Genomic DNA, 20,883 nt, shown 5'->3' on the forward strand with positions numbered 1-20,883 from the left:
CTAATCGCATGAGTTGCACCGGTGCTGATGATAATGACGATGGCTCTAACTGTATTTACAATATCATTATTCCATACATTAAATGTGACCCTGCACCACAAAACAAACAAAAAGTCGCCAGACATGAATTTTTAGTTAAGACCATATTCTGAAAGAGCAGACTTTCAGCTTTAAAATGATGTATATGGGCAATTCCGCGAAAAATGTTACCTTTCCTAAAAATCATGAATCTGCAATAATTTGAAAAATATATGAGCTACAGGGACAAGTTTAGTATCAAATGCTAGAACTTGTTTAGTTCTTTCATTTAAGTGGTATTTTGATACAATTAAAGTATTTTTAGGCGTTCTTTTCTTTAAGAAACCCATTTTGGGGCAAAATTGTTAATAATTTTTGTAAAAACACACAATCTTTGACTCTCATTATTCCATAATTCAGAAACACTTCAGCACTTGTTTCAAAGTAGTTTATAGTTAAGAATGAACCAAAAAAAAAAACCACCACTAATATTAGCCTTGTCTGAGATATGGACTGTGTTAAAGTCTGAATATTCGGACTTTAAAATGTGGACGAAGTTGTAATGTCCGTAACGCTAAAAATGTAATGTCCGTAACGCTACATTTGTGACTCTGTATAGTAAATGCTGAATGTGTTGCACACCATGATCAATCTACAACTTAAACAGGACCAGAGCACTCATTTCAGAAGAAAATTCCTTTTACTTAATCCTCTGATTCATAAATTTCTCAACATATCCACATAAAGGTAAAAAATCGTTTCCAAAAAAATGTAATGTCTGTAACGGCAAACGTTTTATGTAATATCTACCAAATGATTTATAGTAACTGATCAAAACTCGGACTGTTGACATTTCAGGATGACTGGGTTAGAATAAACCATGAATGGATTAAGAATGATTGTGTTGGGTTGTTGAAATAAGCCCACAAAGTCACCAAAAATTCTCTAACTGTAATGTCCATAACGCTGGAATTGCCCACAACTCAAATCAAATGGACTCTCCTAACCTATCTAAATATTGGAAAGAAAGCACAAATTCACGAAAAGTGTGAACTGAGAAAAGAGGCTCTTAAGTACAGTATCTATTCAAGTGCTTCATAATCTTTACCTAACCGCGCTGGCTGTGTAATGAATGGGACAAAAACAGGAAGTAATCCACCGGAGTAACAACAATGAAGGGATTATCAGATTAAACTGCAATTAGCCATACCTCATTAACACATTCTGTCCATAATTAATGCCAACTTTCAAAGCAGTACCATTATCCTTTCAAAAGTTATTAGAGTTGAAAGTTTAGAATGTGTACAAGTTTTTTTTTCAGAAATGAAAAGGGGACTGTAAAGACACACCGAATCACACTATTCTAACAAAAATTTTCGAGATAAACTGCTAAAAAACACACTTTCCTGCCTGTCTTATGATCCCAAATTTTAGCAAAATGTAAAAGAAGACTTGCTCTTTCAGGAAATATGAAAAAGTCAAGATAGGCTAGGTTGACCCATTTTACTTATTTTCAGTCCTCACGCAAAATCAGTGTGTGCGACTTTTTGTTCGTTTTGTGATGCACGGTCACAAATGATAACAATGATAGTAATGATAATGATAATGACAGTAATTAGAAAGGTAACAATAATAACATTAATACCAGCCGGCTTCTTACCTATGCCTCTTCCTGCCATGGGTGATGTGTTAACGGTGTTAACACTGTATTTTCTGTTCACAAATACAAGTATCCGATCAGCATTTGAGTTTCAAGCGCGTCTTTTCGGCCGACGGTTTTATACCATCGGAAAGTCACATGACGTCATCGTGACCTATATCGAATGCATCGTAATCTCAAGACGACGTCGCCTAGCCATCATGTAACCATCGTGTTGCCTTTGTGTGTCCTTCGGGTAAACTTTTAAACGAAAATTCTTGTTTTCGTGTTGCCTTCATGTACGATTCGGGTGCCATCGTATGACCTTCTGTATATAGGCATCGTTATTGCTTCGGTTGTTTATTGGCTGTTGACCAACTTTTGGACCAACTTCGCACGAAATGTGGAATTTGTCAATTTCGTGACAGTTTGATACTACCGTGCAAAATGTGCTCCTGGTTGTAAATCATCGAAGCATATACAAGAAACAACTATGAGGAAAGATTCATCTCGTATCAAAACAAAAACACCAGACTAGAGTTCTGAAGATCACACACCTTTTATTGCCATCGGTTCCGGTTTTATATGCCTATGTGGCCAATTTCCTTCTGCTTAATCATCAGCCGTTTTCTCTGCTTGTATTTCGAGCAAAACAGAAAGTGGACAGGACCACAAATGATAACATCACGTTTTCCAACTCTATGGATACTTATGTTATACTGTTGAAAATTTATCGATCGCATTTGGAGAGGTTTTCATGGTAAGATGGGTGAGACTGAGAGAGCAAGAGAGAGAGAGAGAGAGAGGGAGGGGAGAGGGAGAGAGAAACAAATCATTTCCCTGCTGATTGCTTTCCCTTTGGTAATGCAAGAAATGTTGAGTTTGCTTGCATGCGATTAAAATACGTCAGAACGTAATGTGGCAATCCACTTTTGGTCATTCAAGTCAAACCACAAGTATTTTGTTGCATCGACAGGAGTGATTTCAGTTATAAAACGTCATTATGTTATAACGCGTTTAAGGTAAGAAATGCGATATCACTTTTCGCGTGTAGGCATTAAAACATTATTACCTTTCTTACGATGTTGTTTGATGTGAATTAAACTAACATTTCTACAAAAAAAAGTGAAAAGGAAAATGCTGACACTGATACTTATGATATGCCAGGTGTGCACAACGTCTGTCACCTGGCTCAGATTCGATAATATCTGGTATTATTTGTTTTTAACTTTCTTGATGACTCGGAGACCAAAAAATTCATTTTTAAGGACTTTGTTTCTAGCAGCGAATCGCGTACTATTTCATTGTGAATGGATCTTACACATTGAAATGATTTTCAGCGTGAGCGTTATGATTGTTCACTGGTAGGTAAGCCAACCCATCTGTCTAGTACAATAAACAAATGCATGCAAACAAGAAATGGAAATAAGTTATAACTAGTCTTTGCCAGCAGATTGTATTTCAGTTAACGACTTATTCTTTGATAAAGGTTGTTCGTTTTGAAGTCCCCAGCTATTGCAAGAATTTTGACGCACAAAGAAGCTCTGTGGAACTTTTTGTATTGATTGTATTACAGTTAACGACTTATTCTTTGATAGAGGTTGTTTCGTTTTGAAGTCCCTAGCTATGAAATTTTGTTAGACTTCCCGCTTTTTTGTTACCCATTCCACACGTGGTGAGAAATGTTTTAATAAAATAAGTGGAAAATGTCAACTCACTATCAAACAGCCAAAAAGAATGTGTGAGGTGGTCATTCTCACCAGAATGGATTCCAATGCGTAGCTTTAGATTGACGTCGGGGCGGTGCCTAACCCGAAACTGTTTAACAGCATCAAGCAGGTGTAGCGCTGTGGACGCAATCTCAGCCGCGTGTTTGTTCTCGTTTCGCAGGGGAAGTCCGGAGACCAGCATGTAGGCGTCACCAATGGTCTCCACCTTGTAGACATCGTAGTAGCTGATGATTTCATCAAAAAGTGTGTAGAGATCGTTCAGCATATCAACGACCTGAGATGGCAATCGAAATGAAACAAAAAATGGATAATTTGTTTTCACTCGACTGATTTCATAGATTATAAATATTTGGTTTTCAAAACTTTACCTTTTTTTCTGATTGTTTGTATTTATCACCCTAAATGATATGTAGGTATTAGGCACGAATTTCTTTTATTTAGTGGCTATGCCAAAGAATACAAAGAATACCTATTGAGTGCTTCAACTACCGTCTCACTACAGTACATAGAGTTTCTATCATAGAGGTATTAGCTCCAGGCTTCTACAGAACGAATATTCTGAAGAGGCAGGGTGAACGCGCTGTGACTACAACAATCGTATGGCTTTAATATATTTATGTCGTATGGTTTTAATATATTGATTTTACAACGCCTACATACTCACATCAAGTTATTATTGGCCATATGTTGTCACAAAATACTGTATATTTTAAGCATTAAGATATTATTCAGTTTTGTCCGATAGTATTATAGTCAATTTCATATCTTTGTCATTCAAGTTCCTATTTCGAGGATTCGATTTCACGCATTCCACGCTCGCAGCACTAAATCAGCAATCAAATTCAAAATCTGGTCATTCGAATGCACTATTGGAGCATTCAAATTCACTGTCGGGGCATTCAATATCACTATCGGAGCATTCAAATTCACTATCGGAGCATTCAAATTTAAGAGAGGAGCACGCATTTCAGCAATGAGCATTCAAATTCATGTCAAGCTGGCGACGGAATCTCGTCGGTCATTCAAATTCGTGAATAGGTAACCATGTTCCAAATGAATGCATTCTATTTAAAAGAAGTCCTGAATTTAGTTAGTTAGTTTGAAGCCGTATATGTGTGTTATTTTCACTTTGCTTTGAATATATTATTGGGATTTCTGATGAAGATTATTTATTTTGCAGTACAGGTCAACCTTTTCAATGAAAATTTTGAACTCGGGCTTCACGAAAAGGAATATACAGGCACATGCCCCTCAGATAGGACATAAAATGGAGGTCTCATGTGTGAGAGAGTCACAGATCTTGCACGTATCAAAAAGATCCCACTTCATTTATTAATCGCAAAGAGTAGGGTGTTTAACTGGACCCCATGGAAGACCAGCTACCGCAGCTTAATATGGGCTACCCAGCTATCTTCTTAGATGAAAAATGAAACAAACAATTAAACAAGCATTAGGCACTGTATAGGCCTACAGATGAGCATAATACGGAAGGTTGATTGACACCTTCGGTTTCGACTACATTGAAACTGATAACATGAACATTGCATACGTTTTGTTTGTTGTTTATTGCTATCTTATTGGTTTACCTCTCCGGAACTATGTGAGATCATTGTGTGTCAGCTTGTCTTTAAATTGATGCATTTTCATTATGTGGTTATAGTGTTTTGGTATGTTGTCAGCATGCAGTATCATCAAGAAATATGATTAGATTGTCGTTGTGTTGTTTGGATGCACTGCTGATTGGGCCTTAAAATGTAACATTTATTGAGATGAAAAACAAAGAATACATGAACAAAGAACAATGTACAACCTTTAGACAATCATAATTACACTATATGCAAGCCTTCATTGGTTTTGTGTGCCCTTTCTCCTTTCTTAAAAAAGTCTACTCCATTTTCCTCGTTAAATTGATTGCACGAAGTAGGAACTTGATCGCCTGAAAATGAAACTGAACGCTCCAAACAAGCTCATCGGGACTATCATATTGACTATCGCGTGAATTTGAATGCACGAGTAGGAAATGCAATGCTCACATTTGGAAAATGAACGTCCAAGCTCGAATTCGATTTGACGAAAACGAAATAGAACTCCCATAAATGAAATTGATCGCTCGGATTCTGAATTTGAATGCCCGAATATTTTCCCGTGCGTGCGCTGTGTGAATTTGAATGCACATTAATGAATTGGAATGACAAAAGTATGAAATTGACCGGGAAAACCTATACTATAAGACAAAACAGAAAAATCATTTAATGCTTAAAATAACAGTATTCTATGAAAACATATGGCCAACAATACCTTGATGTGAGTATGTAGGTGAAAGACAAAAACAAATCGACATGTTAGGATATGCTTAATGCAGGGCTCCACACTAACTTTTATTTTTGGTGGCCCGATCGGGCCACCAAAATCATTGATTTTTATTTTTTGGTGGCACGAAAGTAAAATCTGGTGGCCCGAAAAAAAAATCAAGAAAAACATAAGAAAAACTAAATCGGTCCTACTAAATATAGACAAATAAATATTAAGATATTAAGCATTACTGAAGTGATGCAGGTACCCATGTCTAAAATAAATAAATAGAAAATTCAATCATCTTACCGTTATTCTGAGTTCTAAGATTTAGCAAATAGGCTTATAGATTATTATAAAAGTTGATGCCTATTTAGGTGGTCAAAACTTACGTTTGAAATGAGAAAGTGGGAGCATTTGCAGACATTTATAAACATCCGACATCTGTTTTATCATTGTAAAGAGCCGAAAGTTACCGTTATTCATTTCTGATTGTAAAAGCAATCATTTATTTTTATTTATTTATTGAAAGGTTTATTTATTCATATCACATCTCGTAGCCCAAGGGGTAAATTGCGTATAATATTACATAAAATATATATATATACAAATTCAACCATTCAGACAGGTACAGAATAAAGCATTTGCACGTGTGGTAGAAATGAGTGGGAAAATATCCAAAGTACACAAATCAATAAGTTGAGCATTATCCGATATATATCATGCAAAATAAGAACATATTCCACATTTGTCAAAACAAGCAGAACTATATAAAAAAATACTGTGCCTGGTTTGCCTCTACTCCAATAAAACTACAAAACATCATACACAAGACATCAGGTTTGCATGACTGATAATAATCAAAAATAAAATAAAAATGTGATTGCACAACCCCAATATAATCATATCAACTGTTTTTTATATTTCATAACCAAATTTTATTCTAATGACTAAATTATCACATGAAACATATACCCTAGCACTCTCACCGACCCCTACAAAACCCCGTGACCCACATTCTTCTTTAAACATCATCCAAATAACAACATCAAATTCACAAAATAGTTCCTCTAACTGTCCCAAAAAATACATAAAATCATCCAACATTTACTAGTATTTTAGCACCTTACGGAGCCGAATGTTACCGTTAATCATTTTCAAATGTAAAAGCAAACAACCGACATTCATTTTAGCATCTTACGGAGCTGAATGTTATCCTTATTAATTTCCGAACGTGAAAGCAAACATCCGCTATCATTTTAGCATCTAACCGAGCCGATTGATACCGTTAATCATTTCCCTATGTAAAAGCAACAATCTGTTATCTATTTTAGCATTGCACGGAGCAGAATATTAGCGTTATTCATTTCCAAATTTAAAGGCAAACATCCGACATTTATTTTATTATCGTACGGAGCCGAATGTCACTGCTGTCCACTTCCGAAAGTGAAATGAATCATCTGACAATTATTTTAGTATCGTACGCAGCCAAATGTTACTGTTTTTCATTTTTGAACGTCAAGGCAGACATCAGACATTTATTTTACCATCAAACGCAGCTGAATGTTACTGTTATTCATATCAAAATGTAATAGCAAATATCCGACATTTATTTTAGCATCGTATGGAGCAAAATGTTACTGCTATTCCCTTCCAAACGTAAAAGCAATCATCTGATATTTATTTTGGCATCTTCCGGAGCCGAATGTTGTTGCTATTTACTTTCGAACGTAAAAGCAAACATCCGGCATTTATTTAATCATCATACGGAGTTGAATATCATTATTCATTTTCGAACGTCAAAGCAAACATTCGACATCTATTTCAGCATCTTTCGGAGCTGAATGTTATTGCTATTTACTTTCGAACATAAAAGCAAACATCAGACATTTATTTTATCATCGTACGGAGTTGAATATTATTGTTATTCATTTCCGAACGTCAAAGCAAACATCAAACATTAATTTTACCATCGAACGCAGCTGAATGTTACTGTTATTCATTTCGAAATTTAAAAGCAAACATCCGACAGTTATTTTAGCATTGTATGGAACAGAATATTACTGCTATTCACTTCCGAACGTAAAAGCAATCATCTGACATTTATTTTAGCATCTTCCGGAGCCGAATGTTATTGCTATTTACTTTCGAAAGTAAAAGCAAACATCCGACATTTATTTAATCATCGTACGGAGTTGAATATCATGAATTGTTATTCATTTCCGAACGTTGAAGGAATCATTCGACATTTACTTTACCATCTTCCGGAGCTGAATGTTATTGCTAATTACTTTCGAACATAAAAGCAAACACCCGGCATTTATTTCATCATCGTTCGGAGTTGAATATTATTATTATTCATTTCCGAACGTCAAAACAAACATTCGACATTCATTTCAGCATCTTCCGGAGACGAATGTTATCCTTATTTATTTCCGAACACAAATCAAATATCTGACATTAATTTTAGCACCGTATGGAGCTTAATCTTACCGTTATTCATTTCCAAAAGTATAATCAAACATCCGACATTTATTTTAGTATCATACGGAGTCGAATATTACCGGTATTCATTTCCAAAATTAAAAGCAAACATCTGACATCTATTTTAGCATCTTACGGAGCCGATTGTTACGCTGTTCATTTCCAAAAGTAAAGGCAAACACCCGACTTTTTTTGGTGGCCCGATCGGGCTACCAAAATCTTTATTTTTGAAATTTTGGTGGCCCCGGGCCACCGGGCCACCGTTAGTGTCGAGCCCTGCTTAATGTCACCACAAGACGTTTGATACACAACATATGTAAATGATCTAATGTCGTACACATATCACCTCTTCAAAGAATATGTAAATTGCAATGACGTCATCTGCATTGTATTATGCATACATTCAAATTTAATTCCCATAAAATTTTGATTACTTCATAATAATGTACGTATTTATATATCCTTTTTCCATAATTCGTATATATCAGTGTTTGTATCTTAAACATTTGTAGTTCCGAATATTTCCATAATCATATATTACATGTAATATTTCAACATAATATGTATTCATATACTTCCGTAATTCATAAAAACCACTGTTCATATTTCATAAATCTTCTGTTCATCTTCAAGAACAGAAATATTATTCCTCATCTTTCCCTCATTCAATTCCATTTCAATTTCGCCCGGTGAAGCTCAATGCGTTGAAATCTTATGTTTAAAATCGCAAATTTTTATTAAGTTACGAATGCTGGGATCAAATTTGGTATGGTTTCAAACACATTTCTTGAGATGGTATTATGTCATTCAAATTCGTATACTGTTGCATTTGCTTTGATATGAAGGACACACCAGATATCTAACAGTGTGACACATGCTCTTTCAATTTTGATCAGTAATTGCATCTTGTGTTGTATGTGTGGTGATACATTGTGTTTACAAAGAGTTTTTTTTAAAATAAAAAACAAGAATGTTGAAGAGTGTTTTATTTATGCCTATTCACTATGAGAATGTAATGCTTAAACTGCATCTTTGTTCTTGGAACTTCGCTTCAATTACATCACTGTGTTACTGCACATGTTAGAGTGAGCATATTTCTGTGTGTTGGTAGAGTGGATACGTGTGGGTGAGTAAGTGTTAGTGGGTGAGTAAGTAAGGGTGACGTAGATGTGCAGAGTAAAACGATTCCATTGTTTGTATGTTAAAATGGTGGTTGTTGCAGTGGTAGCACTTGAATTTCCATAAACTTACAAATATTTACGATGAAACGAGCAAAAAACTACTTAAAGTATCTGAGAATGTCAGTTTCAAATTACAACTTTGTTAGCCATCAAATCCTGGTCAAGCAAAGTTATATTTTTCGGGTACACGAGTCCGACACCCATGAGTAATACACCTCACGAGCTCGACGCTGAGCGAACTAAGTAGACGTCGTGAAGACGTCTCCGAGGCCAGCTTTAGACTGGAAGAAGTCTGCGCAAAAATCGAACATGTTGATTCTCTCTCGTCCTTTTTGCAAGAAAAGTGATTTGGATTTGATAGGCCCTTTTGACAGAAAACATGCATTTTATATCTATTTTACTTAACTATTAAGCAGTTGGATTATAGTCAGCCTGATGCACATGGTGAATGTATACTTCGGCAAGGCTAGATATAAGCGGTGGCCTTTATTTTTCGGGCCACCAAATTTCATTGTCGCGCTGCCAAAAGCAAAAATGAAATTTTATGACTTTTGCCAAAATAAATGTGTCGAGCCTTTATTTTTTTAGGCATGTGAAAACTATCAAATGATAAAAGATGGATTAAGGTCCTTTTGCAAGTAAGCTCTTGATATACATTAATGGTGAGGTGTATTCATGACAAGACTTGTGATTGGTCATTTGTATTTATTGTTTATATTTTCGTACTGTTGCGCAGTAAATGGCGTACAGTGGCGTAGTAGTGTTGCGTATTTTCTGTGCATACACCGACGAATAGTGTGTGTTGTTACGTGCTAGCAGCGTAGGCACAGTGTATGTAGGCAGCATACGCTCGAAGCGCGTATATACGTAGCGTATTTTGCGTATAGCGGGCGTAGAGTTGCTTACACATACGTAGGTTGAGCGTACAGACCGCGCAGAGTTGCTTACAGTTGTGTAAAGTTGCGTACCGAGGGCGTATTCATAAAATAATGAGACTGCAGAGCTACTTCAGCAGAGCTTTCTGCTTCTCAGTTCACTCTTCTCTGCTGTTCGAACAGGTAGCTAAACGTGATGGGGAGGTTGAATCCTTTGCTAGTGTCTACAATTCTTCACCATTTGGATGCTCTAGAGATAGTATTCACAGAATGCGAACGTTTTCAACGAGAAAAGGAAAGAAAACGGGCTGTTGCAAGAATGAGAAGAAGGGTGTGGGTCACTGCATTCCGAAGATGTTTCTTCATTTACCAATTTCATGCGGATGGAGCCACAGGTATCCAATGAACTCCTGACACGAATTGCACCGAGAATCACAAAACAGGATACCAAATTCAGACATTCTTTGGAACCTGGTTTGAAACTTGCTATAACTTTGAGGTTTCTAGCCACTGGCAATAGCTACAAGACCCTACAATATGGATTTCGAGTTGCTCATGATACTATTTGTGAGTTTATCCCCCAAGTGTGCCAGGCAATAATTGAAGAATTATTTGATGAAGTTCGCATGTGCCTAGATACTCCAAAGGGATGGAAACAAGTGGTTGAAGATTTCTACAACCATTGGAACTTTCCTCACTGCGTTGGAGCAATAGATGGCAAACATGTTGCCATTAAGAAACATGCAAAGACCGGAAGTTTGTTCTACAACTACAAAGGTTTTTTCTCCATTGTCCTGCTGGCAATTGTAGACGCTCACTACAGGTTCATGTATGTGGACATTGGACAGACTGGCTCTGGCTCTGATGCTGGGGTGTTCAATCAGAGCCCTTTCAAGACAGCCACTGAGAGTGGGAACCTGAACCTGCCTGCAGCAGACCCTCTGCCCCATGATGATCAGCCACTTGAATACTTCCTTGTTGGAGATGACGCTTTTGCGCTGAGGACTTGGCTGATGAAGCCTCTGCCACTTCGCAACATGACTCACCAGCAGCGAGTCTACAACTACAGGCTTTTACGAGCCAGACGGGTTGTAGAAAATGCGTTTAGTCTACTGGCAGCAAGGTTCAGCTGCCTTCTGGTCACTTTGCCTCTAACTCCAGAGAGAGTCATCAAGATTACCCATGTATGCTGTGTCCTACACAACTTTCTTCTGTTCAGAAACCCTACAGCTGATGTAGCTACACTTGATCAAGAGGACCAGCAGCACAACCATGAAGTAAATCCTGGTTCATGGAGACGGGATGCACATCTGCCAGACATGGAACAACTGTATCGTGGCAACACAAGCAGAGCAGCAAAGGAGCAAAGGAACTACCTCGTGGAGTATTTCAACTCGCCTGTAGGCAGTGTGCCATGGCAAGATGAGATTCTGATAATTCATAATTAGATCAGTGTGACTGAATGACATTGCAGTAGCTTCCTCTACCTTGGGCATCGAAGCCACAATTAACATTTTGGAGACAATATGGCTTTACCGACCTTGTTTGGTGTGTATATGCTATTTCATTTGAAAGTAGTTGTTGCCTTTCCGTGAAAGCACACTTGCTTCATTGTGAATAAATGCATAAGGATTGAATTTAGTTTGTTTCGACTTTACTTTGTAGCAAACTGTGCTACTTACAGAGAATCTTACAAGTTATATTATTATTTCCCTTTTTCTTGAAGTACATGTGAAAAAGTAACAGCACGCAAAGGGGTCCCGTTTGATTGTAATCAGTTTCATAATAATTGAAGCAAGAATTTTCCTATACAATACAGCAGAAAAGGAGCAAATGAACTACCTCGACGAGTCTTTCAACTCGCCCGTAGGCAATGTGCCATGACACGATGATATGTGCTGATGATGAATAATTACGTCAGGATGACTGAACGACATTCCTCTATACCTTGGGCATCGAAGCCACCCACAACATTTTGGAAACAATATGTCTTTCACCAACCTTGTTTATTTGAAAATTTACAAAGTAGTTGTTGCATTTCAGTTAAAGCACACTCGACATTTAAAGCACAATCATTGTGAATAAATGCAAAAGGATCGAATTCAGTTGTTCAAAGACAATAGATTTTAATTTGTACAAACAAACTGTGCTACTTACAGAGAATCTTACAAGTGATATGAATATTTCGCTTTGCTTGAAATACATAATGATAACAATAGCAGCATCCAAAGGGGTTTCGTTTGATTGTAATCAGTTTCATTATTACTGAAACATAATTTTCCTATAGAAGAGCAGCAAAGGAGCAAAGTGGAGTGTTTCACCTCGCCTGCAGGCAGTGTGCCTGAGATACTGATGAGATACTGAACATCAATAATTATATCAGTGTGACTGAATGACATTCGTCTTTCTTGGGCATCGAAGCCGCAATAACATTTGGGAGACAATACGTCTTCACCGACCTTGTTTGATGTGCTATTTCATTAAAGAAATTACAAAGTAGTCGTTGCAGTTCTGTTGAAGTGCGTAGATTTGTATCACTGTGAATTGATATATACGGATCGAATTCAGCTTGTTTCAAAGACAAAATTTATTATGAAGCAAACTGTGTAGCTTACAGAGAATCTTACAAGTTATACAATCATTTCACTTGGTTTTGAAGAACATATGATAACTATAACAGCATGCAAAGGGGTTCCGTTTGATTGTGGTCAGTTTCATTGTTACGGAAACAAGAATTTTCTTATGATAGTCAAGCTGGAAGAAAATGTCATTGATAAATGTGTCATAATTTTATTTTTGCGGCCGTGCAGATGCTGACTTTTCGAAATCCTATATATAGTGTATCTTAAAAGACCATGCGTTGAATATTCGTAATTTTTCGTTGGGGGAGGGGGGAGGAGAGAAATTTGAAATTTATCTCAAAACTACAAACTAGAGTAGACATTTCTGTATTCGTGCGTTGCTCAACTATTACATATTATCTGATATGGTGCCACGATTGATTCAATAAAAGGCTGACATAATAGCCTGTCTTGCAGACTGCACAATATTTGCAAAAATGTGTTTGATTCTAATTCCAGACCATTTCGACTTTGATATTTGCATATTTGGTCTAAAGACAAAAAATTGGTGTTTCATTACTGTTTACTTTGAAAATGTCAACAAAAGAGATTCCCTTCAACACATAACCATACCATTCAACTTTATGACGTCCAAGAAGAGTAACATTAACGTCAACCAAAATTTATAATGTGACCTTAAACAACAAAAATATTACACAACTTTAACTTGATCATTAAGTAGCCTTATGATCACTATAATCTTATGATACGAACAGCAGCATAAAACAAGCATAAATCCTTGCTTACACTCTGAAATGTAATTTGTAAAGTTACATGACAAGATATATAATACAACTGACATGACTGTAACTTGATCATCAAGTACTAATTACCATGGCACCAACAAACAGCAGACAACAAGAAGGAAAACCCTGCTAACACTTTAAAATGTGAACTGTAAACTTACAGGAGAGTAACTTCAAATACAAACTTGAACACGAAATAATGATTACCATGGCGACAACAGTCCCAAACTTACATGTAAATCCTGATAAAGTCTAAAACGCTGTGTAGGTCTAAATACCTACTTTAAAATCAAAGAAATCAAAAATGAAAACAAAAAATCAAAGAAATGAAAAAATAAAAAGTCAAGATCATCCGTCTGTAACATTTGTGAGTCAGTTTATCCTGCTCGCAGCTTGTGAACACAACAGTTATTCCCTATCGGTCTCTTCTTGAGTGTTGTTCTCACTGGACGTGTTCATCAGGGGATCTGGACCCTGGAAGGTAAACATCTGTGAGGCAGTATCATAGCTGCTGGTACTAGCGCCCGGGTCAGAGTAGGACAAGGACTTCTTGGCAGGTCCAGCACATGATGAGCTTCGCTCTTGAGGCGGAGACCATACAGGGGGATTGTGAGTCTTGCGATGTCGTCTGCTGGCCATGCGGCTGTTGACTCTGTGACGAACTGTATTGATGACCTCGGAACGGGTGACCCTGTGGCAAGATGTCTTGGTGGCCCAGTGACTGACCATGGTAAATCGAAAAAAATCTAAAATCTAAAAAAATTGTAGGTTCCGAAAGGGATGTGCAGGAGACGGGAAAGGTTGTGGATGGGACTGGAAAGTTTGTATTGGAGGTCGGAATTGTGGAGGAGCCTTGGAGGGCTGTGCAAGAGGCTGAAACGGCTGCTGGGCTTGTTGTAATTCTCGGTTTTTCTGGATTTGCTGTCTTCTGTATTGATGAAGCTGTTTTGTTGCATCAATATAATATTTATTCCATGTCTCCTCGGGTGCTGTTCGTTATTCCGAAGGTTCGTTATTCCGAAGGTTCGTTGATCCGAAACACGCAAATTCCCTATACCTAGAGGTTCGTTAATCCGAAAATGAAAAACGGTTCGTTAATCCGAACATTTGTGGCGTTATTCCGAATGTTCGTTATTCCGAAGGTTCGTTGATCCGAAAATGTAATAGGGTTCGCTATTCCGAAGGCCCGTAAATCCGAAAATGAAATAGGGTTCGGTATTCCGAAGGTTCGTTAATCCGAAAATGAAATAAGGTTCGGTATTCCGAAGGTTCGTTAATCCGAAAATGAAATAAGGGTCGATATTTCGAAGGTTCGTTATTCCGAAGGTTCGTTAATCCGAATATATGATAAGGTTCGTTATTCCGAAGGTTCGTTAATCCGAAAATGCAATAGGGTTCGTTATTCCGAAGGTTCGTTAATCCGAAAATGAAAAAGGGTTCGTTATTCCGAAGGTTCGTTAATCCGAAAATGAAATAAGGCACGTTAATCCGAAAATGAAATAAGGTTCGTTAATCCGAAAATGAAATGAGGCTCGCTAATCCGAAATTAAAACAAGGCTCGTTAATCCGAAAATGAAATGAGGTTCGTAATTCCGAAAATGAAATAAACTCACTGTGATGATAACATAAGTTGTCGTAATCAGGAAAAAATGCTTGGATACTACGCAATGAAAATTCGATAATGTTTCGGGGAGGATGATACATGGTAATAACAGTAATGACGATAAGACTAATACAGAGAATGATTAATACGTATTGACAAGACTAAAAAGTATCATATATAGTAGTAATGGCTATAATTATCGATGGTAACAATGATGATAAAGCAGGGCAACTTTAATTATTACTAGATTCACAGTGAAAAGTGTTGTTCCTGCGGTATCAGCATTTCATATCAATCCGATAATGAAATGACCTGCGGCAGGGGTCTTGGCAATTACCCCGGACCCTTCCCCTTCCCCTAAGCCTAACCCTGATTCTGACCCTAATCCTATAACTCTTAACCCAACCCTAACCGTAACCTTTACTCTAACCTTATCACTAACAAGTAACTAGCTGGGGGTTACTGTCGGGAGGGGGAGAGGGGATTGCCCTGATATACACCGCGGCAGAGCCAAGAGGAACTGGAAGGGGGAGGGGAAATGGAAAGAAACGTGATCTTGGAAGGATGGTACAGTTTCGGTTGAGATAGGGCTCCAAGTTTCCAACTTGTTTTCGATGATGATGATGATGATGGTGTGTGAGTGTATGTGTGTGATGAGAAACCTGTTATGAAATATGGAAGAGCATAATAATTGCAGGAGGAATTCAAAGTTTATTTCATAAAAAATTGGTTTTGAAATGGCTGAGATATCCAAACATGAGGCAATCCCGATAAAAGGTGGCTGGGACCCATCTTTTATTGAGATCGCTTTGTTTTACTTTGTTTTGCGATATCCAAGAATATATATAATGTATATAATATATAATAAAGATATATGAAAATTACAAAATACTGTGTTCACCCTCTTTAAAGGGACCCGTTTAGCCGTGTTTCATGTTCCGAGCTCGGTACATTAGTCAATAAAACAAACAAGTTTCACAGTACCAATTGTAGACTTAACCAGCAGAAATCAAAATATTGGAATATGAAGTTGGTTTCCCTGTAACAGTGGTCATATCAAACCAAACATTTGGTTTAAAATATCAGAGATCAGTTGCATTTCCAGTGTGTTCATTGGCTTAAAACATCTGTAATGAAATTTAAGATCCATCTTAAGGATAAATTTGCTGATTATTCTTTGTATATGTTAAAAAAAGAAAAAAATATATCCCCTTTTGCAAAGCAACCTTTATATAGGCAAAGTTTAGTCTCGGAATGATTAATGTACAGTCGTCCTTAACGTTAATACGCGTGCTATGTTATTGCTAATCTTATTTGTCTTGCCAAATGATTCATCAAAACTCACCAAAAAAAAAAATCGTTTCGCCGATTTATAGGGACCTGTTTACCAGCATTTCATCTTTCAATGTAAGAACAATTGTTCGTAAAACAAATCAATAATTTTTAAAGTTTTCCAGTAATTTTTTTTTTAATATTCATAAGTTAGCCGAATTCCAAGTATGGGCCTGGCAGTTGGTTTCCACGTAACAGTAGTCGCATCAGAACAAACATTTGCCCCATATTCAATTCTATGATATTCAGATAGTAGTACATATTTTTTTTCAAGTCTTAACTACGATTATACTTTCCAGTTTAGTCCTACAAATATCAGAAATGTTTGAAGCTACAATAGACTTTCATTACGCAGCTCTGCCCACCAAGTATGCTAAGGTACATTGCGCATGTTATAGAACGTTAGGAATTCTGAAGGAGTAATACGGACCCGTAGATCAATTTTGGCCGAAGTTGGAGTGTCATTATCCCCAGAGATGGGGCAAGTTTGATATTACTTTTGTAAAATGTGCTTCAAGTTTCTCTGAAATTTTAAAGTGGTTTTGTTGTTGTATTTTTCGTTTACATAATAAAATTCATACAACGTGTATCTCAAACTGTTATTTTTACTGTTTTGTGTCAATGATGACATCATATTGTAAGTTTGAAATAGGTGCTCCATTCCATGCCCCACCTTCCCCATACTGCAGTCGGGATCTTCGACATGCAGCGGCTCCGTGTAATGATCTCACATCGTCCACCTTCATTATGGTTATTTTTAGCACTCAGAATCATGATTATGATTGGTCGTAAGATAACGACCAATATAATCGGCAACATCTATACGTACATGTTTTTTTTTTAATTGTACCAATATCAAATGACGCGGTGTGTCTTGTTTTCATAAGGTGCTTGCAGTTATTCCCTTTTTATTTTGTGTCTGTGTGTATATGTGTTGGAGCGTGTATCAATCTTCTGGGGTATTAATGTCTTATATACAGAAACTTATTTCATATTACAGGCAAGGTATTCTAAAGGATAACATAGTTTTGGTTGAGATGGGAGATTCAAATCTTAACTTTTTGCAAGACAATTAGGAATCACCTGAGAAATTCAAAATAGATACAATTCTAAAATAAATTCAAAGAATGTTGTATCAAAATTGGTTTTTGATATGGCCGAGATATACAAACAAATATGTAAAACACATTGGGATGAACAAAAGGTGGGTCCAACATTTTATTAGGATCCATTTTTTTTTTGTGTGGATATCTCAGCAATTTCAAAAATAATTTTCATCGAATAGACTTTGAATTCATCGTAGAATTACGTGCTCTTTCATATTTCATGAGAAGTTTTTCCTTATCTCACAAGAGAAAGTTGGAAACTTGAAGCCCCATCTCAGCAAAAAATATACGATTCCTTTAATTTTGATGATGCCTTCCCTTTTAAAGATGGTAACCGCGGCCACCCCCCAAAAAAATCTTATAATTAAAGAAAGTGAAATGCATGCAAACTGTCAACTCTGTTCATGTACTTCTAACAATGGGTACCCTAACTTGAATATCCAAAAAGTGCACCTTTGTGTCCCAAATCGGGTTTTACACAGAAAAGTTATAGTTTCTTTTCGTACACATGAAGTATACATGTAGGCCTATATAAATGCATTTCTTCTTTATTAGAAAATGAATAATTTAACTCATATGTAAAAGGCGTCGACATACTAAAGTCAAGGGTATATATTATAGAAATTGAAAGAGATAAGAAATGAAAGAAATGCACTTGCTGTATCAAGAAATGACGGGGAACAAGCTGAAATACAATGTGGGCCTACGTTTAAGTCCACTCTTTACAAGAGATTCACTGTCTGATGGATGAAATAACACAAGAGCGTAGATTGCAGTTATTATCCTGGGCTTGAACCGAATGCAAACTAATCTATGTAACTCTTTTCAGAATCCTGCGAATGTAATACGACTAGTGTCATGGCAAAGGCTATCATTATGGAGTGCTAAAACGTAATTTACTTAACTTTACGAGAGCTAGCAATTATACATACACTGGCTTACATTTTGTCATTTACATAACGACATGAATTCCATGTGTTACCATGTCACACAAGAAAGTGGAGAACTGCATCTAACTTCTCATTGAATTCATGCAAAAATAATTTCCTACCTACTGACTGATCGGTAGGACAAGTTTGATTACATTCTACTCTTCCCAGTGAAGCTTATTAAAAGCGATGTAGCATTTGAAATCTGCTTGTTGAGTATATTTCATTGTTTGTGTAATAGCCTTTATTCCTAAGACCACGCATGTGTGTGTGTTTGTGTGTGTGTGTGTGTTTTCCTTGAGACATGTGTGCTTGAGACATGTTAGAATGGCAGAATATGGTAATCATTTCAAATAATGAATGTATTTTCCTGACAATGATGAAGAAGTGAAGAAGGAGTCGGAGGGGACGAGCTCATCCTCCGGAGGAGAAAATATCTCTACTTTCATCATTAGTATACATGTACAAATGAAATTACAAATTACGACGGCTTTCTACGTCGTTGAAAAAAAAAGTTCGTATGGAATCGCATGTGTTTGTGATTGCCTGTTTACATGTGTGTGTGCGTGTGTGTGTGTGCGTGTGTGCGCGCGCGTATGTGTTTATGTGTCAAAAGAGAGTTTTAGTATGCTGGCATCCCCTTTTCATATTATAGTGAGCGTGCCTCTCCTGAATTGTTATGATGAATTTTAGACTACCGATAAACGATGGATTTAAGGCGATGATAATGGGGGTGAAAGCGGTTAAGATGGGCATTTAAACAGTAATTTCTAAGGTCATCACCTCAATACACACAGTCACACATATGCGCACAAGTGTCAACGAACACATAAGACAGTATTCTAATTAAAACACAATATTTTGTCACGACAAGAATCTTACACCTTTGTTCAGAATTAAGAGCCATATTTTATTTCGGATTAGCGAACCTTCGGAATAACGAGCCTTATTTCCTTTTCGGATCAACGAACCTTCGAAATAACGAGCCTTATTTCATTTTCGGATTAACGAACCTTCGGAATAATGATCCTATTTTTATTTTCGGATCAACGAACCTTCGGAATAACGAGCTTTGTTTCATTTTCGGATTAACGAACCTTCGGAATAACGATCCTATTTTTATTTTTGGATCAACGAACCTTCGGAATAACGAACCTTATTTCATTTTCGGATTAACGAACCTTCGGAATTACGAACCCTATTTCGTTTTCGGATTAACGAACCTTCGGAATGACGAACCCTATTACATTTTAGAATTAACGTACCTTATTTCGTTTTCGGATTAACGAACCTTCGGAATAGCAGACCTTATTTCATTTTCGGATTAACGAACCTTCGGAATAACGAACCTAGTATCATTTTCGGATTAAAGAACCTTCGGAATAACGAATCTTATTTCATTTTCGGATTAACGAACCTTCGGAATAACGAATCTTCGGAATAACGAACCTTCGGAATAACGAACCTTCGGACCAAAGAACCTTCGGAATAACGAACCTTCGGAATAACGAGCTGTAACCGTCTCCTCATCCATCTTGCTTGTTTCATGAAACACCAGTTCTGCAAACATCCTTTGACTCTCGAAACCCTTTTCCGCATTCATAGCTTCAATAATGGCAGCCCTGGTGGAAGTGACCTGTTTTGACAGCTAAGAAGACATACAAACGGAAATAATGAGTGAAATACAGACAAAATCTGTTCTTCTCTCTTAATTTTTCTCTTTTGCTCACGCAATTCCCATTTCTGTGTATTTTTCTGAGCACTACTTCTGTCTTCCTCCTTCTATTGGTCTTGCTGCAACATGTACGGCCTTTCTCAGCTGCTTCATTCTCCTCTCACTTTTTCGTTTACTCTTTTTTTTCATTATCAATTGCATTATTTGTACTAATATACTTCCTTTTTTTCTTCTTCCTTTTCATCTTCCTGTTTCGGTTTATTCCCCTTTTAATCTTCTCTTTTCTCTTTCTTTCTATAAGTTCTCTGTACTTGCCCCTGTGACAACAATTTGTGTTTACTGCAGTCGTTCTATAAACATGATAAAATCTAGAAATACATGTACTTTACCTGAGCAAAATCTGATGCAGGGGAGATATCCCTCTTCTTGCATGGTCCTCCCTTGCTTCGTGAAGCCTTGCTGGAAGATGCCCGGCTGGGAGGCCTGCTGTCTAACGAGCTGTTAACACTGAGGTCCATGGTTTCGTCTTCATTGTTCTCTTCTTCATCAGCCCCATCATCGTCGTCCTCAGATTCTCTTTTCCCTTCTGATGATGCACATAGGCATACTGTTCCTTTCTACACCAGGTTAAAAAAGCAAAACATGACATTTT

General features: G+C 37.0%; 1 protein-coding gene across 2 annotated transcripts in view; it reads right to left on the reverse strand.

Moving 5' to 3' along the window:
- Nucleotides 1-20,883, reverse strand: part of LOC139730740 (speract receptor-like) — a 533,152-nt gene that overhangs the window by 50,193 nt on the left and 462,076 nt on the right. For both annotated transcript variants that reach the window (XM_071641605.1, XM_071641604.1), the window contains one exon: nt 3,418-3,661. In XM_071641605.1, the coding sequence (XP_071497706.1) occupies nt 3,418-3,661 (244 nt within the window). The remainder of the gene's footprint in view (nt 1-3,417; nt 3,662-20,883) is intronic.

The sequence above is a fragment of the Diadema antillarum genome, unplaced genomic scaffold, assembly GCF_040938485.1.
Source record: "Diadema antillarum isolate AM-2024a unplaced genomic scaffold, OU_Dant_1.0 seq00000331_RagTag, whole genome shotgun sequence".
Classification (NCBI taxonomy): Eukaryota; Metazoa; Echinodermata; class Echinoidea; order Diadematoida; family Diadematidae; genus Diadema; species Diadema antillarum.